Here is a 24,392-nt window from a genome sequence, read left to right as displayed (position 1 = left end):
TCAGGGTGTCATTAATTTTCTGCCCCAAGGGGATATGGATACTTGATTGATAAGTGTTTCGTGACTGAGAATAATAAATTTTTGTTCATGAAAGGACATAAGAATAGGGTGAAAAAATGATGTAGAACTCAAGCTATGATCTTAGTAAGAAACCGAGAAGGCTCAAGGGCCGTATGGCCCACTCTTGTTCTTATTTCAATGTTCGTAAAAGTGGTTCTGTACTTAATTATCTTTTGGCCTTTTATGCTTCACCATCTGGTATAAAGTAATTGGGGAATGCACATGCAGCAATCAGTTGTCCTACGTACATCAAAGGAACCTCATTTGCATGTAGTAATTAAACAGCCAGCAGAAAGCCTTAGGAAATGTGATGATCAAGATTTGAGTCGGAGCAGAACAAATAGTGCAACACAACAATTTTAATTTTGTATCGTTCCATTCCTACTAAGGGACTAAGATTTGGACCTATTCTATTCCACTTTCCTCTGGTGATGTTGTCATTTATGCAAACACTTTTTTAAAAATTATACAGAAATAAATAAATATGAAATTTAAATTTAGGTATGCTTAATGTTTTGAAATTTTAAAAATTGATAATATTTTAATTTTAGTATTAATTAATTTGGAGTTGCATGGAAAAATTTCAGAAAATCACATTCAGTTTCATTTGATTTACTGAAATATTCTGTTACCAAACAAAGCTTAGACATTTGCATCCTCTATTAATATTATCCTACAATATAGGGTTAGACATAATTTGATTGCATGAATTAGGAGGAAGTGGAATGGAGAGTGGGAGGAGGAAAGGCTTCATTTTCTTTGAAAAGAACCTGAAAATTACATTACTCTTTTCAGGGAGCATCAGTTGCTCATTGTGAGTTGCATTGTAGTGAGACACTACTTTTCAGAAACTAATATTTGGCCATCTATACTTCCTCTTAAACAGGGCAAAGTTTGGGATACGGTTTTGTGAACTATGTTGATCCAAAGGATGCAGAGAAAGCAATTAATACTTTAAATGGGCTTAGACTTCAGACCAAGACCATAAAGGTAAGTGGCATCCTATTTGCTTTTGAGCATTGGTTTTTAAGGTACATATTAAAAGTTTTTTCATGAAATAAAATATATGCCTTGTGCAATTGTTAAATCACATATCATAGAATTCCCACAATATGGAAACAGGCCATAACGCCCAACATATCCACACCAACCCTCTGAAGAGCATCCCAACCAAACCAATCCCACTGCCCTATAATCCTGCATTTCCTGTGGCTAATACACCTAACCTACACATCCATTAACACTATGGGGAATTTATCAAGGCCTATCCACCTAACTTGCACATCTTTGAATTGTGGGAGGAAACCAGAGCACCCGGCAGGAAGCCACGCAGATAAGGGGAGAACATGCAAACGCCACACAGACCCGAGGGTGGAATTGAACCTGGGTCCCTAGCACTGTGAGATAGTAATGCTAACCGCTGAGCCATTATGCCATTTGGACTTAAGTTAGTTTGTAAAATGGCTGATATTAATTGAACTGCCTATTACGATTTCAGTGTGAGTGAAAATTTGGAAAAATGTAAAACAAGCAGCTGAATCAATATTACCTTTTTTTACCTTAATACTGTCAAAATTACCCATCCGGCAGGCAGTTCACACTCTGAACAGTTGACTACAACCTTTCATCTCAAAATAAACTTTCTGATACCTCCATCAACACATTTAAGACATCCAACCTTCAGAGGGTAAACAGAAAAAAAAAATTTGAATTTAATATAGAATCAAATATTAAAACTTTTGTTTACTTTTTCATCCTGTTTCGCTATTTGCATTTAAGCTTGAAGTGACATGATTGGTGTTGAGAATGTGGTGCTGGAAAAGCACAGCAAGTCAGGCAACATCCGAGGAGCAGGAGAATCGACATTTCAGGCATAAGCCCTTCATTATTAATGAGACTTGTGAACTGGAGGAGGTGGGGGGGGGGGGGGGGGGGGATAATTGATAGATAAATAGGAGGGGGGTGTGGCTGGGGGAGAAGGTAGCTGAGAATGCAATAGGTAGATGAAGATGGGGGAGAAGGTGATAGGTCGGAGAGGAGGGTGGAGCATATAAATGGGAAAGACGATGAACAGGTCAAGAGGGTGGTGCCAAGTTGGAGGCTTGGGATTGGGATTTGCGGGTGGCACAGTGGTTTGCACTGCTGCCTCACAGCGCCAGAGACCTGGGTTCAATTCCCACCTCAGGCGACTCTCTGTGTGGAGTTTGCATATTCTCCCGTGTCTGCGTGGGTCTCCTCCGGGTGGAGAAAGTGAGGTCTGCAGATGCTGGAGATCAGAGATGGAAATGTGTTGCTGGAAAAGCGCAGCAGGTCAGGCAGCATCTAGGGAACAGGAGAATCGACATTTCGGGCATTAGCCCTTCTTCTCCTCCGGGTGCTCCGTTTCCTCCCACAATTCAAAAATGTGCAGGTTAAGTGAATTGGCCAGGCTAAATTACCAGTAGTGTTAGGTGAAGGGGTAAATGTAGGGGGGGGGGGGGGAAATGAGGTAACTGGTGAAATCCACATTAATCCCATGTGGGTGCAGGGTCCCAAGGTGGAAGATGAGGTGTTCTTCCTCTGGGCATCGGGTGGTAAGGGTTTGGCGATGGAGGAGGACCAGGGACTTGCAAGTCCTTGGTGGAGTGGGAGCAGGAGTTGAAGTGTTCAGCCACAGGGCAGTGGGGTTGGTTGGTGTGGGTGCCCCAGAGATGTTCTCTGAAACGATCCGCAAGTTAACCTGTACCTCCACAAAGATCATCTACTGGATCCATTGCACCCAATGTGGTCCCGTCTACATTGGGAGACAGGATGCCAACTTGCGGATCATTTCAGCGAACATCTCTGGGACACCCTCACTAACCAACCCGTGGCTGAACACTTCAACCCCCCCTCCAACTCCACCAAGGACATGCAGGTTCTGGGCCTCCTCCATCGCTAAACTCTAACCACCCGATGCCTAGAAGAAGAACTCATCTTCTGCCTGCAACCATATAGGATTAATGTGGATTTCACCAGTTTCCTCATTATCCCTGCCCCCACCTTATCCCAGTCCCAAGCCTCCAACTCGGCACCGCCCTCTTGACCTGTCCATATATCTCATCTATCCGCTCCACCCTCCTCTCTGACCTATCAGCTTCTCCCCCACTTTCATCTACCTATTGTATTCTTAGCTACTTCCTCCCAATCCACAACCCCCTCCCATCCATCTCTCAGCACCCCCTGGTCCACAAGCCTCATTCCTGATGAAGGGCTTATGCCCGAAGCGTCAATTCTCCTGCTCCTGACCTGCTGTGCTTTGCCAGCACCACACTCTCTACTCTGATCTCCAGCATCTGCAGTCCTCACTTTCTCCTAGGTGACATGATTGGTGATTTTCCTTAATATAATCTTCACCTGAGTTTTTACTTCTTAATTTCATACTAGAAAGTTGAATTTCGTGTCCTGAATTTCTGTAATGTATTGCCAGTTAAGGTGATGATAGAGTCATAGAAATGTACAGCATGGAAACAGACCCTTCAATCCAATTCATCCATGCCAACCAGATATCCTAAATTAATATAGTTCTATTTGCCAGCACTTGGCCCATATTTCCCTAAACCTTTCCATTTCATGTACCCATCCAGATGCCTTTTAAATGTTATAATTATACCAGCCTCCACCACTTCCTCTGGCAGCTCATTCCATACATGCACCACCCTTTGCATGAAAAAGTTGCCCCTTAGGTCCCTTTTAAATCTTTCCCCTCTCATGCTAAACAAATGTCCTCTAATTCAAGACTCCCCCAACCCAGGTAAAAGACTTTGTCTATTTACCCTATCCATGCCCCTCATAATTTTATAGGTAGGTTTAGAAACTATTCCTTGTTAGGTCCATACACAGGCATAAATGTGCAATTTTGGGACACACTAAATTATACCTGATATTGTGTTGGATGCTGGTGCCAATTTATACATAAGATATATGTAAATAAGGCAGGCCAGTAAGCAGTTAGCTCTGTTGGTAGGATGGCTGGTCTATTGATGCAGAGTGATGCCAACACTATTCCCGGATCAGCTGAGGTTACCACGAAGACTTGCCTTCTCAACCCCACCCCTCTCTTGAGGTGCAGTGACCCTCAGGTTAAACTCATCACTGGTTGTCTCTGACTAATGAGAGAGCCTTTTGGTCCTCTAGGACTATGGCAATTTTTTTCTATATATACATAAGGGGCTTTACTCCTGTTTATTGACCCCTGAAAATACTTTGCTACAGAGCAGAATTTGTTGAGCCCATATTACTTAAGATTTTTAAGGGCTTGCTACAGCCTAACAAAGCTACTAATAAAAGTCTTTTGCATGTTTTTTTTCCCCTACATGTGGAAGGGATGAGTACAATTGCTCTTGTTGCTTCTGCAACACACCTGAGGGCTGTTGGATTTGCCATCTTTCCATTCTCATTCCTGGTTAAAATTAGAGCTTTAGATTTTCTCAATGATTTTTATTTACCAGAAGCTCTAACTCTTTGTAGCACATATTCTCAGTTTATTACCTTTATTATAATTTATGTGTGTATGGATAAGCTTAATGCAATAACCTCAATAAGCTTTAAAAGTAGATTATGTTTCACATGGCAAAAATTAAGTTCACAATTTTTTTCTTGTCTATACAATTACACAAGGCAAGTAAGTGGATTGTGTTGAAAATATCTTTAGTACAAATTTATCCTTTTTCATCATAAATGGATAGGCAGAAGATATTTTAGCAAGACAGGAATTGTACAAATTGTTCCAAAGCTACTATTCAATACTTCCTATTTTTATAAAAGCTTATTTAGCAGAATTTCTTGCTTTTATCATTTCTCTAGGTTTCTTATGCTCGTCCAAGCTCTGCATCAATTCGTGATGCTAATTTGTATGTTAGTGGCCTTCCTAAATCTATGACTCAGAAAGAATTGGAGCAGATGTTTTCACAATATGGCCGAATCATCACTTCCAGAATTTTAGTTGACCAAGTCACTGGTAGGTGTCATTGATGCTGCTACTTTTTCCATGAGATCATAAGATATAAAGAGCATAATTAGGAGATTTGGCCCATCAAGTCTGCTCTGTCATTTGATCATGGCTAACATGTTTCTCAACCAAATTTTCCCACCTTCTCCTCATAACCCTTGATCCCCTTACCAATCAGAAACCTATCTAGCTCCGTCTAAAATATACTTATTGACTTAGCCTCCACAGCCTTCGACAGCAATGAGTTCCACAGAATCACCACCCTCTAGCTGAAGAAATTCCTCCTTATCTCTGTTCTAAAGAGTTGTCCCTTCACTCTGAGGCTGTGCCCTAGAATCCTAGTCTCCCCTCCTAGTGGAAACATTTTCTCCATATCCGTTGTATCAAGGCCTCTCAGTATTCTGTAAGTTTCAATCAGCCCTGTCATCTTTCTAAACTCCATCAAATACAGAGCTGGAGTCCTCAACTGCTCCTCATGTGAAAAGCCCTACTTGCCTAAGATCATTCTTGTACGTCTCCTCTGGACCCCTCCAAAACTAGCACATACTTCAAAGAGACATGAAGTCGTACAGTATGAAACAGACCCATCACTCCAACTCATCTTTGCCGAGGCCAAAAATTTCAGTTTGATCTGACCAGATCATTATACAGCCTTGGCAATACATTTCTGCTCTTGTATTCTAGTCTCCTGAAATGAAAGCTAACATTGCATTTACCTTCCTAACTGCCAAACGAGTCTGCATGTTAACCTGTCGAGAATCCTGAACTAGGAGTACCAAGTCTCTTTGTGCTTCAGATTCCCACTTAGAAAATAATCTTTACTTCTATTCTTCCACCAAAGTATATAATACTTTCCCACATTGTCTTCCATCTACCACTTTTTTGTCCACTCTCCTTGCCTGTCCAAGTCCTTCTGCAGCCTCCCCACTTCCTCAAAACTACCTTTCCCTCCACCTATCTTTGTGTCATCTGAAAACTTAGCAACGATACCCTCAGTTCCTTCATACAAATTGTTAAAATATAAAATGAGTAGTTGTGGTCCTAACATTGGCCCCTGCGGAACTCTACTAGTGACCAGCTGGCATCCTCACAAAAACCCCTTTAACCCTACTTTCTACCTTATGCCAGTCAGCCAATCCTCTATTCATGCCAGTATCTGAACCCTAACACCATTGGTTCTTATCTTATTTAGGAGCTTCCTATAAGGCACCTTGCCAAAGGCTTCCAAATGGATCACATACACTGGCTCTCTGTCTAACTTGCTTGGTTCCTCCTCAAAGAATTCTAACAGATTTGTCAGGCATGACCTCCACTTAATGAAGTAATGCTAACTCAGCCCTATTTCACCATGCACTTCCAAGTGCTCCACAACCTTATCCTCAATAATGGATTCTTAATATATTACCAACAACCAAAGTCAGGCTAACTGACCTATAGTTTTCTGTCTTCTGCCTCCCCCCACTTCTTAAACAGAGAGTATTGCATTAGCCATTTTCCAATCCCCTGGGACCCTCCCTGACTCCAGTGATTACTGAAAGATCACCACCAAAGCCTCTACACTCTCCTCAGCCATCTCTTTCAGAACTCTCAGATATTATCCATCTGATCTAGGTGTTTTATCCACCTTGAAACCTTTCAGCTTCCTTAGCACTTTCTCCTAAGTGTTGGCCAATGTCCTCACCTCTGCCCCATGACTGTCTTGAAATTCTGGTGTGCTGCTGGTGTCTTCCAATGGGAAAACTGATGCAAAGTCTCTATTCAGTTCCTCCACCATTAATTAATCCCCATCACTACTTCTCCAACCTCATTTTCCAGTAGTCCAAGGTCTACTCTTGCCTCCTTCTTGCATTTCAGATGTATAAAAAACAGTTTTGCAGTCTTCTTTCATATTACTTGCTAACGTCCTCTCATATTTCATCTTATCCCCTTTAATGCTTTATCAGTTAACCTCCGCTGGTGTTTAAAGGCTTCCCAATCTTCTGGCTTCCCACTCATCTTCACCATGCTATATGCTTTTTCTTTTGCTTTTATGTTGTCCCTGACTTCCCTTGTCAGCCATGGTTGCATCATGCTCCCCTTAATATCTTCCTTCTTCCTTAGGATTTCTGGTTTGCCTCCAGAATTACCTCCAGAAACTACTGCCATTGCTGCGCTACTGACTTCCCTGATAGGCTGCACTTCCAATCAACTCTGGCCAGCTCCTCCCTCATGTCTTTACAGTTACCTTTAGCCAATTGTAATATCATTACATCTGATCCCATCTTCTCCCTCTCAAACTATGAAGTGAATTCTATCATATTATGGTCACTACCCGTTGGGGTCCTTCACCTTAAGTTCCCTAATCAAGTCTGCCTCATTACACAATACCAAATCCATAGTTGCCTGTTCCCTAGTGGGCTCTGCCACAAGTTGGTCCAATCAACCATCTCGTAGAGATTCCACAAATTCCTTTTCTTGAAGTCCGTTGGCAACCTGTTTTTCCCAGTCCACCTGCATATTGAAGTCCCACATGATTGTTATAATAGTGCCTTTTTTACATGTCGTTTCTATCTCCTGATTTATTTTCTTCCCCACATCCTAACTACTGTGAAGAGGTCTGTACCAGTCCCATCACACTCTTTTCTCATCTGTGGTTCTTCAACTTTGCCCACATAGATTCTATGCCTTCTGACTGTATATAGATTTAATTTCATTTCTTACTAACAAGGCAACCTCGCCCCTTCTGCCCATCTACCTACCCTTTCGATAGGATGTGTGTCCTTGGATATTTAGCAGCTAGCCCTGTTTCCCTTACAGGCACCTCTTTGTGATACTCACAATATCATACTGGCTAATTTAAATTTGTTCCATAAGCTCATTTACCTTGTTTCATGTCCTGCAAAATTTAAGTACAACACTGTCAAATCTACATTGACTGTCCCATTTTCATAATTATCCCCGTTTCTGTTTTGCCTGAAGTTATATTCCAGACCCTTTCCATACTTTCTGTCCTATTAGTTGTTCTCAAAAATTAATAACCTTTGCTGAACCCTCCCCTCCTTTAACTTTTTCCATAATTTTCTGGACATATGGACCCAATATTCCAGGTGACCACGTACAATGTTGTGACAATATTCATTCTTTCAAGGAACAGGACTATCTCCAATAAATGTTTTGAATTGAAATCTTTGATTTTATTGTGCTTTCTTTTGTAAATGGCAGCATGAACTGTCATGGATTTTCACTCATTAAGTTTTGCAAGTTTTTTCAGATTCATTCTGTTCTGAGAGCTGCATTTTATCAGATCACGCAAAGCACTATAAGCTGATTGATATACGTGCCCGATATTGTCAAGGGCTGAATGCAAACTGTATGTTTAAATCAATACCTTTCTCAGATCTGTGCACAGTTTGCATCCTGATTTCTTGACACATTTGCAGTTGGCCATTAGATATCTGTATTCAGCATTCAATAAATGGGAAACACAGGAGAGACAGTTTCTCTTATTTACAACGAGTTAACATATCTTGCCCAACCATACTTGGGTGCAGTATGCTTCAATGCGATGCAAGATCATAGTGGTTGTGAGCTTGAGTATCTCTGTGCAGCAGTACCAACTCTAATTTCTATTAAGGTTCAGTCAGTAAGCACTGAAAATGTAAACTTTTATCTTAAGTTCAAGAACACGATGTCAGCATTAGTTATTTTGGTACAAAGAACTATTTGACAATAACAAAGGTGGAATTGCCCTCCTCCTCCTCCTCCTCCTCCATCTGTCTGTAACTTTTGATACACTCGACTACCCGATCCTGTGTCTTCTGCATGGGACTACTCTCACCTGGTTCCATTTTTATCTATCTAATTATAGCCAGAGAATTACTTGTGATGCCTTTTTGTCCTATTCCTAGATTATTACCTCTTTTGTTCCAGAAGGCTATATCCTTGGTCCCTTCCTATTTCTTATTCACTTTCTGTCTGTCAGTAACACCAACCAAAAGCACAGTGTTAATTTGTGGTAAAACCTGCTCTATCTCACCACCACCTCTCTCTCTACAACTACAGTGGCTGAATTGTCAGACTACTTGTCCAACATCCACTCCTGGATAAGCAGAAATTTCTTCCAATTAAATCGTGGGAACAGTCAAGCAATTGTTCTCAATTCTCACTCCAAACTCATTCCTAACTATTGATTCCATCTATCTTCCCAGCATCAGCCTAAAGTATAAGCCAGTCTGTTCGTACTATTGATATCATTCTTGACCTTGTATTTATGCCATCACAAAGATTATCTGTCAATTTTCATCTGAAATCCTTACTCATGCCTCCATTGCCTCTAGACTTAACTATTCCAATGTGTTCCTGGCCAGGTGAATTCATAACAATGATACAATTTACAAGTATAAGGAGATGTATTTTGATGGGGTCAAAGGCAAAAGGAAAGTATTCTCTAAATGGCAAGACCCTGAGGAGCATTGGGATACAGAGGAATCTTGGGGTCCAAGTCCATAGCTCACTGAAAGTGTGCAACACAAATGAATAAGGTGTTAAAGAAGACAAAGGTTATGTTTGCCTTCATTCAGGGCACTGAATATAAAAGTTGGCCACTCATGTTGTAACAGTATAAGAATTTGGTCAGGCCACATTTGGAGTACTGTGCACAGTTCTGGTTGCCACACTATAGGAAGGATGTGGTGGCTTTGGAGAGGGTGAAGAAAAGATTTACTAGGGTGTTGCTTGGTTTGAGGTGTATTAGCTATAAGGGGTGGTTGGTCAAACCTGGATTGGTTTTGCTAGAACATTGGAGGCTGAGAGGCGACCTGATAGAATTGGATAAAATTATGAGAGACAAGGATAGAATTGATAGTCGGAGTCTCTTTCCCAGGGTGGAAATGTGAAATACTAGGAGGCATAGGTTTAAGGTGAGACAGCGAAGGTTTAAAGGTAATGTGTGAAGGAGTTTTTTTTAATGTGGAGGGTGGTTCTTGCCTAGAAGGCATTGCCAGGGGACATGATCGAAGCTAACAACATTTATGAGGTATTTGGACAGACACATGAGTGGGCAGAGAATAGAGGAATACTACATGTGCAGGCAGATGGCATTAGTTTAGAATAACATATGATCAACACAGACATGGCAGGGTGAAGGGCTTGTTCCTATGCTGTATGATACCTGGACTTCATGGGTTAAGTTATGAAGAGAGATTATAAAAATTGTTTGGACCTGTTTTCTCAGGAATTTGGAAGGTTAAGGGGTGATCTCATTAACAGTCTTCAAGAAATTAACAGGAAAAGACCAGGGTAGGTGAAAATAAACTATTTCCACTGGTTGGGAATTATAAAACTAGGGGGTATATCTGGAAATTAGGACCAGACCATTCAGGAGAGATGTTACAAAGTACTTCTATGCATCAAGAGTGGTAGATATTTGAAACTCTCTTCCACAAATAGCAGTGGAGCAATGGGGCGGCACGGTGGCTCAGTGGTTAGCACTGCTGCCTCACAGCACCAGGGTCCCAGGTTCGATTCCAGCCTTGGGTGACCGTCCGTGTGGAGTTTGCACATTCTCCCCGTGTCTGCGTGGGTTTCCTCCGGGTGCTTCAGTTTCCTTCCACAGTCCAAAGATGTGCAGGTCAGGTGGATTGGCCATGCTAAATTGCCCAGAGTGTTAGGTGCATTAGACAGAGGGAAATGGGCCTGGGTGGGTTACTCTTCGGAGGGTCGGTGTGGACTGGTCGGGCCGAAGGGCCTATTTCCACACTGTAGTGAATCTAATCTAAATCTGAAATAGATAATTTTTTGTTAAGCAAAGATATTAAGGTATATGGGCCAAAGGCAGGTACATGGAGTTAAAGCCACAGATTAGTCATGATCTTGTTGAATGTCGGCACAGGCTTAATGGGTTGAATGGCATACTCTTTGTTTCTATGATCATAATCTCCCACTTTCTCCACCCTGCAAACCTAATGCCATTTAAAGCTGTTGTCTGTGTTTTAACTTGCACCAAGTTCGGTACCCCTAGCACCACTTCATTCACAGACCTACTTTGATTTTCAACCAGCAACCCAATGATTTTAAAATTTTCATCTTTGCTTTCAAGTCCTACAGTGGCCTCACCCTTCCCTGTCTTTTTCATTACTTAAAGCCCTACAATTCTCTGAGAAATATGCTGCTCAAACTCTGGTCTTTTGTGGAGCTCTGATTTTAGGTGCCACTTTACAACTTTAATCACTTTCCCTTGGCAACCCATTGAGTGGCCTAAATCTGAAGCTTTGGTATATCCTCCCTATACCTCTCTGCCTTTCCACCCCACTTACCTCCTTTGAAACGCCTTAAAGCCTTCTTCTTTGAACAAGCTTTTGCTTGTCAAATCTAGTATTTCCTGAGATCATTCAATAGCACACCTTGTTTTGAAATGCTCCTGTGAAGCGCCTTGGAACATTTCTTTATGTCAAGAGCACAATGTAAATATAATTTGTTGTCACAGGTATCAGTTGAATGTGGCTATTTCTTAAAGATTCATGTGATTCTATTTGTGACTTAAACATCAACTGAAAGGACGGGGGAGAGTTTTATGCAAGACTGGATGTGCAGATCTCTTCCCCTTTGTCATCGACAAAAAGAAAACTTGCAGATGGTTGAACTGGGCACACAATACACACAGGAAAGCATGTTGAGTCAAAATGTAAATAAGGAAAATTCACCATTAGACATTTGACCTATCACTTACTTCCCAGTAATATTAGGTTCATTGTACCTTGCAATGGACAAGATTAAGGGCAAAGGGAAGCAGGTCACTGTTTCTGGATCCCAAATTTGCCCTTTGGGAAAATAGTGACTCATGGTGAGTCCCCCTTACCTGACTTGTCTAAGTAATGAGAGTGGATGAATTTTTGAAGCTGAAGGGCCATTCGGGCTTACTTGAGGATAAGAAAGGGAATTGGTACTTTGAAATGAAACTCCTGGTATTCAACATTTTCTATCAAATTTTCAGAAATGACACTGCAATCAGGCCACTACATAGGGATAGGGATGAGAACTCTGACTACAAGACAGTTTATCAGTGCTCCTGCACTCAGATAGTCAGGAATAGTCTCTTCATCTCACGAATGATAGGGATGCCACCTGGAAGGCCACTATTACATAGCGTTAAAATCTGCTCAGCCTTGCTTGTGGGAACCTGGAGACCAATTGGAAAATCCCAATCAGCCTATTTTTGGTTCTGAATGAACACACACACAATTTTCAACCTGCCTCTAAAACTTGTACCTGGAGCCAAAATTAATCCAAGGATTCATCAAAACAAAGAATAGAACTGGAATAAAAAACTTTAAATAAATGTTTGGAGCACTAATCTGATGTATACAAAATAAGTCAGGTCAGTTTGCATAATTTACAAGTTTCCCCAGTTTCTCCTTCTGAGATAGCCAGTGTGATTATTTTAACTTTCTTGTCCCTTGATGGGGCTCAAAATCCTGCAGTAGTTTTCCAAAAGCAATTGCAATCAATTCTTCTAGGAAAATTAGCAATGGACTCTTTTAAAAAATATTTTTTGGACAGGACCTGAAGAAGAGATTACATTGCATCAAGGTATTACAATAAAATCCACAACCTGCCTCACCTGATCTGAGAGAAATGCATTGAGAGACTGTAAGTAGCATTAGCCAGTGTGGTTTGTATTCTGTGCAGCAATTCAAAACTTCCCACAAAATCTGTGCAAAAATTGACTCTTTAACTTTCCATGCTTGGATTGCGTACAGAATATTAAATGACCATTGACTACACAAAAAGAAAGAAGGTAAGTTAGTACCTGCCCTGGCTCCAATTTATGGATCATCAGTTGAGCACAATTAAATCTACCTAAGAATGAAATATAAGGAATTTCTGGACCATATCGTTTGCAAATCACATTTATTTTCTCATTAAGTAAAATAGAATTTTAAAATTTAGATAATGGGAATCCTGTATATTTAGTATATCTGGACTTCCAGAAGGCATTTAATGAGGTGCCACAGAACAGGCTAATACACTAAGTAAGATCACATGGGGTTAGGGGTAATTTATTAGCTTGGATAGAGGATTGGCAAAACAACAGAAATCAGAGACTCAGGATAAATGGGCCTTTGCTGGTTGGCACAGTACAAGTAGTGGGGTGCCAGTAGGTTTGCATCTTGGCCCCAACAATTTAAATCTATATTAATAACTTGGATGTAGGGATAGAAAATACTATAGCCAAATTTGCGGATGACACAAAATAGGTGACAAAGTAATCGCAATTAAAATATAAGAAATTTACAGATGGATATGGATGGGTTAGGTCAATGAGGCAAACTTTGATAATGAAGAAGTTTAATGGGGATAAGTGTGACCATTTTGGTCAGAGGTACAGAAAGGCAACTTACTATCTAAATGAAGAGAAGCCTTAGAGTGCTTTGGTGCAGTGGGATTCAGGTGTCCTTGTGCATAAATCTCAGAAAACTAGTAAGGAAATATAGCAGGTAACAGGGAAGGCAAGTGGAATTTTAGCATTTATTGCTAAAGGAATGGAGCATAAAAGTAGGAGACTGAATAAGGCATTAGTGAGACTGAATCTGGGGCATTGTGTACAATTTTGATTCCGTATTTGAGGAGGAATGTACTTGCATTGAAGGCAGTTTGCAAGGTTTGTGTGATTGATTCCAGAGAGATTGAGCAGTTAAGGCCTATACTCTGGAGTTTAGAAGAATGAGAGGAGATTTAATTGATGTATATAAGATGCTAAAGGGCTTGACAAAGTAAATGTAGAAAGAATGTTTCCTCATGAGGCAATTTAGAACAAGAGGTCATAGTTTTTGGATAAAGGGTAGCAGACTTTATCTCATGAGGAGAAATGACTTAAAAGGGTCGTGAATCTGTGGAATTCACAACCTCAGTAGAACATAGAACATTACAGCGCAGTACAAGCCCTTTGGCCCTCGATGTTGCACTGACCCGTGAAACCAATCTGAAGCCCATCTAACCTACACTATTCCAAACTCATCCATATGCCTGTCAAATGACCATTTAAATGCCCTTAAAGTTGGTGCATCTACTACTGTTGCAGACAGTGAGTTCCACACCCCGACTACTCTCTGAGTAAAGAAACTACCTCTGATATCTGTCCTATTTCTATCACCCTTCAATTTAGAGCCCAACCTAATCTAGACCCACCTGCCAGCATTCGGCCCATATCCCTCCAAACCCTTCCTATATATATACCCATCCAAATGCCTCTTAAATGTTGCAATTGTACCAGCTTCCACCATTTCCTCTGGCAGCTCATTCCATATACATACCGCTCTCTGTGTGAAAAAGTTGCCCTGTAGGTCTCTTTTATATCTTTCCCCTCTCACCTTAGACCTATGCCCTCCAGTTCAAGATTCCCCGACCCCAGGGAAAAGACTTTGCCTATTTACCGAGTCCATGCCCCTCATAATTTTGTAAACCTCCGACGCTCCAGGGAAAACAGCCTCAGCCTGTTCAGCCTCTCCCTCTAGCTCAAATCCTCCAACCCTGGCAACATCCTTGTAAATCTTTTCTGAACCCTTTCAAGTTTCACAACATCTTTCCGATAGGAAGGAGACCAGAATTGCACGCAATATTCCAACAGTGGTCTAACCAGTGTCCTGTACAGCTGCAACATGACCTCCCAACTCCTGTACTCAATACTCTGACCAATAAAGGAAAGCATACCAAATGCCTTCTTCACTATCCTATCTACCTGCAACTCCACTTTCAAGGAGCTATGAACCTGCACTCCAAGGTCTCTTTGTTCAGCAACACTCCCTTAGGACCTTACCATTAAGTGTATAAATCCTGCTAAGATTTGCTTTCCCAAAATGCAGCACCTCGCATTTATCTGAAGTAGGCTGAGGGGTGACCTTATAGAGGTTTACAAAATTATGAGGGGCATGGATAGGATAAATAGATAAAGTCTTTTCCCTGGGGTGGGGGAGTCCAGAACTAGAGGGCATAGGTTTAGGGTGAGAGGGGAAAGATATAAAAGAGACCTAAGGGGCATCTTTTTCACTCAGGGTGGTACGTGTATGGAATGAGCTGCCAGAGGATGTGGTGGAGGCTGGTACAATTGCAACATTTAAGAGGCATTTGGATGGGTATATGAATAGGAAGGGTTTGGAGGGATATGGGCCAGGTGCTGGCAGGTGGGACTAGATTGGGTTGGCTATCTAGTTGGCATGGACGGGTTGGACCGAAGGGTCTGTTTCCATGCTGTACATCTCTATGACTCTATAACTTGCCCACTAGCGACGTCAGGCTCACTGGTCTATAGTTCCCTGGCTTGTCCTTACCACTCTTCTTAAACAGTGGCACCACGTTTGCCAACCTCCAGTCTTCCGGCACCTCACCTCTGACTATCGATCATACAAATATCCCAGAAAGAGGCCCAGCAATCACTTCTCTAGCTTCCCACAGAGTTCTAGGGTACGCCTGATCAGGTCCTGGGGATTTATCCACCTTTACCCATTTCAAGACATCCAGCACTTCCTCCTCTGTAACATGGATATTTTGCAAAATGTCCCATCTAGTTCCCTACGGTCTATATCTTCCATATCCTTTTCCAAAGTAAATACTAATGCAAAATACTCATTTAGTATCTCCCTCTTTTTCTGCAGCTCCGCACAAAGGCCGCCTTGCTGATCTTTGAGGGGCCCTATTCTCTTCCTAGATACCCTTTTGTCCTTAATATATTTGTAAAATCTCTTTGGATTCTCCTTAATTCTATTTGCCAACGCTATCTCATGTCCCCTTTTTGCCCTCCTGATTTCCCTCTGAAGTATACTCCTACTTCCTTTATACTCTTCTAAGGATTCACTCGATCTATCCTGTCCATACCTTACATATGCTTCCTTCTTTTTAACCAAACCCTCAATTTTTTTAGTCATCCAGCATTCCCTATACCTACCAGCCTTTCCTGTCACCCTAACAGGAATATATTTTCTCTGGATTCTCGTAATCTCATTTCTGAAGACTTCCCATTTTCTAGCCGTACCTTTTCCTGTGAACATCTGCCCCCAATCATCTTTTGAAAGTTCTTGCCTAATACCATCAAAATTGACCTTTCACCAATTTAGAACTTCAACTTTTACATCTGGTCTATCCTTTTCCATCATTATTTTAAATCTAATAGAATTATGGTCGCTGGCCCCAAAGTGCTCCCCTACTGACACCTCAGTCACTTGCCCTGCCTTATTTCCCAAGTGTAGGTCAAGTTTTGCACCTTTTCCAGTAGAAAATTGTCTTGTACCTACTTAACAAATTCCTCTCCATCTAAACCTTTAACACTATGGCAGTCTCAGTCTATGTTTGGAAATTTAAAATCCCCTACCATAACCATCCTATTATTCCTACAGATAGTTGAGATCTCCTTACAAGTTTGTTTCTCAATTTTCCTCTGACTATTAGGGGGTCTAAAATACAATCCCAATAAGGTTATCATCCCTTTCTTATTTCTCAGTTCCACCCAAATAACTTCCCTGAATGTATTTCCGGGAATATCCACTTTTCCACATTAAACTCCATTTGCCACCTCTCAGCCCTTCTCTCTGTTCTTCTGTAACCTACAACATCCTTTTTCACTATCCACAACTCTAACGACCTTAGTGTCATCCGCAAATTTACCAACCCATCCTTCTATGCCCTCATCCAGGTCATTTATAAAAGTGACAAACAGATCCTTGCAGTACACCACTAGTAACTGAACTCCAGGATGAATATTTCCCATCAACCACCACCTTCTTTCAGCTCGCCAATTTCTGATCCAAATCGCTAAATCACTCTCAATCCTATACCTCTGTATTTTGTGCAATCTCTTACTGTGGGGAACCTTATTAAATGCCTTACTGAAATCCATATACACCACATCAACCACTTTACGCTCTTCCACCTGTTGGGTCACCTTCTCAAAGAACTCAGTAAGATTTGTCAGGCATGACCTACCCTTCATAAAACCATGTTGACTATCCTAATCCATTTATTCCTTTCCAGAATATTATAAATCCTATCTCTTATAACCCTTTCCAACACTTTACCCACAACTGAAGTAAAGCTCACTGGTCTATAGTTTCCAGGGTTGTCTCTACTCCCCTTCTTGAACAAGAGAACAATATTTACTATCCTCCAGTCTTCTGGTACTATTCCTGTAGACAATGACGACAATAAAGATCAAAGCCAAAGGCTCGCAATCTCTTCCCTGGCTTCCCAGAGAAACCTAGGATAAATCCCATAAAGCCCAGGGAATTATCTACTTTTACACTTTCCAGAATTGCTAACACCTCCTCCTTGTGAACGTCAATCCCATCTAGTCTAGTAGCCTGTATCTCAGTATTCTCCTCGACAATATTGTCTTTTTCCAGTGTGAATACTGGCGAAAAGTATTCATTTAGCGCTTCTCCTATCTCCTCTGACTCCATGCACAACTTCCCACTACTATCCTTGATTGACCCTAATCTTACTTTAGTCATTCTTTTATTCCTGATATCCCTGTAGAAATCCTTAGGGTTTTTCTTGATCCTATCCTCCAATGACTTCTCACGTCCCCTCCTGGCTGTCTCTTTAGGTCTTCCCTGGCTAACATGTAAACTCAAGCGCCCTAAGTGAGCTATCAGATCTCATCCTAACGTAAGCCTTCTTCTTCCTCTTGTGGTGGTAGTTGCTGGAGCATTGAGTAAATTTAAGGAGGAGACAGACAAATTATCAATTACGAAAGGGTTGAAGTGTTATGGACAGTGGGCAGGAAAGTGGATTTGAAGCTAAGATGAGATAAGCTGTGATCGTATCAAATAACGGAGCAGGCTTGAGGGACTGAATTATCTACTCCTGTTCTTGATTCTTATGTTTTTGTGTAAGTTTCAATGGGTTCAGAAGAATTGCAGTGTAATAAATTACATAAATCTGTGATATCTGACAAAACCTAATGTGACAAAAATAGGATATTTTTTTAAAAATAAGAATTGCAATATGTCATTTTTAGATAGTTCATTCACAGAATATGTTGTGTGGGATAGTGAGGATAATGAACAGTTATCCACTTTACTGATAATACACATTGTGAAGAATTTATAGCACTAGTAATGCAATTCATTCTATTTAGAACTGTTGTCTCAGTGCCAGGAATGTGAATTCTAGGTGCAGAGTATGTAGTTGGAAACTTATTGAAAGAAATAATACTCCCTGACAACCTAGGCAGCAAAGGGAAGGCTGCAGAAAACCACTTAGTCGTAGAATGATTAGCTTTCCGGTCATCTCCAATTTTCATCTCACTTTTATTCACAGCTATAATGCCATTATGTCTTTCTATCCATATAATCAAAAGATAGACTGACCTCAGTATTACTATTTACAAGATGGTAAAATACATAAAGACACGTCAACAATGCTTATGGGCCTCTCCACCACCAGTAGAGATGTTTAATGCCCTGCTTTCTGTGATGTTTATTATTGGTTTGAACTAAATTGGATCAGCTAATATTCTGGAGCATTATAAGTTTTGTCACAATGCACTGGTATACTGGAAATTGAGCCCTGCTATTCCCAGAATTGTCACAAACGTAAAAGATTTTAAAATAAGCAAATAAAATTCCCCAATTTACCTGACTTTCAGACCCACATTGATAGAAAGCATGGGTCAGTTTTCTGTACTTAACAAGAATTACTATTTGTTTCAAATAATTAGACCCCAGCTACTAGTAACCAGTTATAAACCAGCAGCAAATAACATTCTATGTAAAATGCTAATGCCCTTATAAAGCCTTCCTTACACACAGACAAGATAAACATAGGAAAAAAAACGTGGACAGAATGCACTAGTCTTTGTTTACAAAATCCATTGAGTTAATTCTTGCTGATCAGAAGATTTCTTTTTGGCTTTTCCTTTTCTGAATGCTTTCACTGGTTTGCAAGAGGGACAGGGTCTTATCAATTAAAAGTTGCTTACAACAACTACTTAAGGAAAGATACATTGGTTTTCTTCAGATTTAAAGTGGGTTTCGACCACAGAAAGCAGAGAAACAGCTTTTGAGCTGGTGGAGATTTTATTATTTCTCTCTGTATCTTGTTCCCAAACCCAATTTTAATTACCTGAGAACCAATTATATTGTTGCTGGTCGGCAAAAAGCCTTTTCCGTAGATAATTGGTTATTGGTCCATAAACCAATCAACTTCTTATTCCCAACCAAAACTTCATCTGAATACAGAATCCCTCAGTTCTAGTTGTCTGCAATCAAAACTTCAGTTACTGCTTGTTCAAGCAGGTGTTTAAATTATGCTTGCCCATAAATGTCAGGTTACTAGTTTTTCAAAACATGCAGCAATCCTTGTAAAATCCTGGTTCTAAAACTGTTCTTTCTCATTTAAATCTACAATTTTAAAAAGCATAAAAATAAAAAGAGACTACCTTTATATCTTCTGTGGTTGCATGTTTATGGTGTTATGCTTACAAACCATTTGATAGTTTTAAAACCTTAGTAAAAATAAACTTATGAAGGACATTGAAACAGATACAATCAGACCTTAGCCAGTGATTACCAGGGATTTAAAAAGAAATGGTTTGGCCCTAGTCAAAACAGAAAGGTAGGGCAAACAAATTAAGAGTTCCTCAAATGAAATATAAAATAGAAATTGAGATAGAGAGAACAAAGTATGCTTATGACAGGTAAAGATATAATTGAGATTTATAGTACAATACGAAAGCATATGAGAGAAGTGAAGAGGGGTTATGAGCAAAGACAAATGGCCAGCATAAAGAGGAATCCCAAAGTTTTCTACAGGGTTAGGATACATAAATAGTTAAAAGTTGGTAAAACGAGGATTTGGAATAATTAGGACCCTAATAGTGAATTTATACATGGAGTCATAGAGCATGGCAGAGGTATTAAGTGAGTACTTTTCATCAGTTTTTACCAAGGACGTCAATCTACCTAGGCCATGGTGACAGAGGAGAACACTTTGTCACTGCAAGATTCAAAATTAAAAGGGAAGAAGTATTGGATGAACTTTCAATACTTAAAGTTTAAAAAAACACCAGGACCAGATGAGATGCATCCTAAGATATTGAAAAAAGTGAGAATGGAAATTGCAGGGTCACTGGCCATAATCTTTCAATCTTCCTTAGTCTCGGGAGACAACAAAGGACTGGCAAATTGTGGAGATTAAAAGCTTGTTCACAAAAGTTTGCAAGAATGAGCAATTACAAGTCAGTCAGTTTAGCTTCAGTAATGGGGAGACTTATAGAAGTAATTATTTGTGATAGAAATAATGGTCACATGGAAAAAGATGGTCTGATTATGTTGACCCAACACAGATTTCTAATTGTGTTTAACAAACTTGACGTTTTTAGAAGAGATATGGTTGATGTGGTGTGCGCGGACTTTGAAAAGTCGTTTAGTACAGTGTCACACCACAGACCTATGAGCAAAGTTATAGCTCATGGAGTAAAGGGGCGAATAGCAAGTTGAACACAAAATTAGTGGATTCATAAAAATAAGAGGGTAATGGTCAATTGATATCTTTTGGGCTGAAGTAATGTTTGAATTTAACTTCCCCAGAAGTTATATTGGGTTCCTTGCTTTTCCTGATGCATATCAGTGATCTAGATCTTGGGACACAGGGGACAATTTCAAAGTTTGAGGATGATATGAAACTTGGCAGCATTTTAAACTATGAGAAGAACAGTGTGGAAGTCCAAACGGTTGGTAGAGTAGACAGATAGTTGGCAGATTTAGTTCAGTGCAGAAAGCTGAGAGGTTATGTATTTTGGTGGAAGTGTAGTAATGTCAACAAGGTGGTTCTCATTGAACGTAAGTTACCTGATTGGACCACACCGATATCCCTAATCAGGGAACCCTAGCTGACAGAAATAAACAGGAGCATTTTTAGTTCTGCTCACTCTAGGAGCTGGCTCTATGATAGTTGGGTCAGTGTCATGTACTATGTATACGTAAATTAGGGGTGCCTTGATGATGGGATACCTGCCTTCATGGAGTTATTTCGATGGCGAACAAGAGAAAAATATGTCACTACAGAGATGCACTTATAACAGTCGTCTTTAAATTGGAGTAAGCATTTCTGGCAGCATGCTGCTAATTGGAAAACTTGACTTGTTTGATTCTGCCATCGAAAAATGGGCTCAGTATGTGGAAAGAATGCATTAATTTTCCAGGCAAATGACATTGGGGCAGACAAAAAGTAACAAGCGATTCTCCAGACAGTATGTGGACCTGCAGCTTTTTCAGTTATTAGAAGCCTAACTTACTCAGAGGCACCAAATGCTAAAACCTTTCAAGAGTTGATGGATTTAGCTAAGGAATATTACAATCCCAATCTCTTCTAAGTCTGAGATGCTACTGGTTTTACTTGACAGTTTGACAACCAGACAAATCCGTATCAGAATTTTGACTGGCAGATTTTGGTTTAACCCTAAGTAAGGTGTTGAGAGACCGCTTAGTATGTGAGATTAATTATGTAACCACGCAAATGCACCTACTGGTCGAAGCCCAACTGGACTTCAAATAGACACTACAAATCGATTTGTCATTAGAAAATGTGGCAAGTGGACACTCCTATCATGGGCTTGGGGAAAACAACTTAAGTGAAAGTGATTGAATTACTTCATTCAGGACATATCCTGCACAGAGAGACCCTAGGTCAGCCTACAACAAAACCTCAAAACAAAACCAAGCCTCAGCCAAACAATTAAAATTTTGAGGATTTGGGCTGGGAAACCATTGTAGTTGCTGCCAGTATGCAGACTCGCGACAGCAAAAGAGGCTTGAATTGAGTAAGAGAACTCATAGACCAGTATCCAGGAGAGCACAAACCCTGGAAAGTCCTCATATAGCTGGTTTGGAACAGTTAAATTGCCTAGCAACATCCAAGTGAGAGCCAATCAAAATAAACGTCTGGTTAAATGGTCACCCAGTCCTAATGGAGGCTGTTACAGATGCGGCTGTATCAGTGATTGCGGAACCAGGCTTTACCAAAATTCACTCTGGCTGTCAGAACCCATGAGTTAGCATTGAAGAAACCTCTGAGGACATGGCAGATGTTGCAGCCTCAATTGAGTTGCCACCTTAAAAAGATGATGAATTTCGGCCTAGACACTGTGGGTGCACGAGGCAGATCACAGGGCAGCACACACCGTCCATATGCAAGGCAGAGCCAGAGGATCCAGATCTGGTGCAAAAATGCCCCAGGAGAAGCTATAGGAAAACAAACGGAGCTACATCCCAGGACTTGGACCGGTGGGGGGGGTGGGGGGGGGGCAGGCAATGTAGTGATTGGAATGATGTCAGCCAAATGAATCTCATAGAATATGAGTTTCCAGATTGGGGCTGTTAATCTGGTCCAATCAGGAACCCTGGCTGACAGCTATAAACAGTAGTGTCAGGCATTCTGCTCACTTTAGGAGCTGGCTCTGTGCCAGCTGGGTCAGTGTCATGTACCATGCACATGTAAATAAAAGTTGACTTGGTGACAGGATAACCGGCCTTCTTGGAGTGATGTGGGCATGAACAAGAGAGTACAAATTTAAAGTGATGTACAAGTATAGCAAATGCAATATGAGAATAGATTTTTTCACACTAAGTCACACAATAACATCATGTGAGAACATATACTGTATCATTACAAATTTAAACTGTTTGCATAAGACTCTAACATATTCACAATAGATAAATTGACCTATTGCATGCAAAGTAACGTAACAATGCTTGTGAAAATCTGTAATACAAAAGAGATTCGAATTGGAGAAGTGTAGAGACTTTGAAGGATTCTAGGCCTAGGGAGGTTACACAGAATGAGGGGTTTCTAAAACAAACAATGAGAATCTTATAGTTGAGATTTTGCCAAGCCAGGAGCCAGTGCAGGTCAGCAAGTACCTGTGATCAGTGAGTGAGACTTGATGCGATTTAAGATATGAACAGCGGTACAGTTATAAGTGTTGATACTTATCAAAACCATTGAACTTAGAATGAAATGGGATATAAACTTTGCAATTCCAAAACTCAGGGTTCATACCCAAAAGAACATTACATTCAGAATGATAATCGCAAAAAACAATAATAATGTAAAAAGTTAAGTTGTTATAGTGTTCTGACACAGGGTAAACTCTCCTGCTTAGTTTAAAACCAGCAACACCGAAAAGATTTATCTCATGCAGTAATCTGTAAAAATTGAGTGGCCAAGAACTATTTAAGGTAAACATTAACAACTTTATTTTTTAAAGTATAACAGAGAATAATTAACTAACCACTATTTACAATTTCTTCCTGTGACCTATCTTTTACCTTCCCTTCTATAATACTAGTCCAATAAAACTCCCAATTAAGATTTACAAAACAGCTGTATGTTCTTGTTTTTGGATCTTCCTGTGTCTTCTTTTCTCCTTGTTAGGAATTTCTGCGTCACAGATTACTAATCAAAAAGATACCTTTTTAAGAGAATTATTTTTCAGGCAGTCTGTTTACATACTGGGCTTGTCAGTTCTCCTTTCAACTGTTCAATTTCCCCCTGTCTTATATCCCAGAGCATGGGATTGTGTCATTGGCTTTTACAATTGTCAATCTCCTCAACTCAAACTTGATTGGAAATTGGTGTTTTTTTTATTGGGGTATAATTTAAACTGATTGGCCAAATTCAATTTTGTGTTTGTCTCCAGGTAACGAACTACTCGAGTTGTTCAACCCAGTGTTACATATATTGTTGCCTTATTGAGAACACTTGGTGCTGTGTCCGGTAGTACTGCTGCTTTTAACTCTCTTAAAGGTACACCCACATCTTCATAACAATAACCTTAACAAACCATTGGGCTACTCTCTCATTAGACAGACGTGACTTTGGAGGTCACCACATCTCAGTTGAGTGGAGAGATTTGAAAGGAGAGGTATTCATAATAAGAAAGTGGTGAAGAATCTGTTGAGTAATTTTTTGTTAGTACATTATAGCATCTAGGGTATAATCAGATTTAAATTCTAGATTTGCTACACAAAGTGTTTAAAATGATACAGACAAGAAAAATCATAAACAATTAAACGTTGGATGAATATGTTAAGATATGGATTATTCAAAATGGATATTTTGTATCAGTTTTCACTAGTGACAAGGACAACGTGGATACAAAATCAGGGAGCAGAACTGTGATATAATTAAAGAAATTAGCATACACAGAAAGGAGGCTCCAAGTAGTTTGGCAGGCTTAAAAGTAGATAAACGTCCAGGACTAGACGAAATAAATGAAAAGTTAGTGGTGTGGTAAAAGTGAGGTGGGTAGATTATAGTAGCAGATAGACGTGCTCCTCAGATGGGCTGATCAGTGACAAATGGAATTCAGTCCATGTAAAGTGTTGCACTCAAG

At 40.3% G+C, this 24,392-nt stretch overlaps 1 protein-coding gene across 8 annotated transcripts in view; it reads left to right on the top strand.

Moving 5' to 3' along the window:
- elavl4 (ELAV like neuron-specific RNA binding protein 4) overlaps positions 1-24,392 on the top strand; it is a 115,864-nt gene that overhangs the window by 47,390 nt on the left and 44,082 nt on the right. For all 8 annotated transcript variants that reach the window (XM_043699232.2, XM_043699227.2, XM_043699231.2 and 5 more), the window contains 2 exons: positions 947-1,050; positions 4,885-5,038. In XM_043699232.2, the coding sequence (XP_043555167.1) occupies positions 947-1,050; positions 4,885-5,038 (258 nt within the window). The remainder of the gene's footprint in view (positions 1-946; positions 1,051-4,884; positions 5,039-24,392) is intronic.

This window comes from Chiloscyllium plagiosum, unplaced genomic scaffold (assembly GCF_037043375.1).
Source record: "Chiloscyllium plagiosum isolate Xiang-an unplaced genomic scaffold, Cpla_swu_hap1 HiC_scaffold_9, whole genome shotgun sequence".
Taxonomy (NCBI): Eukaryota; Metazoa; Chordata; class Chondrichthyes; order Orectolobiformes; family Hemiscylliidae; genus Chiloscyllium; species Chiloscyllium plagiosum.
The sequence above is the reverse complement of the archived record's forward strand: the minus strand, read 5'-3'. Positions and strand labels throughout refer to the sequence as shown.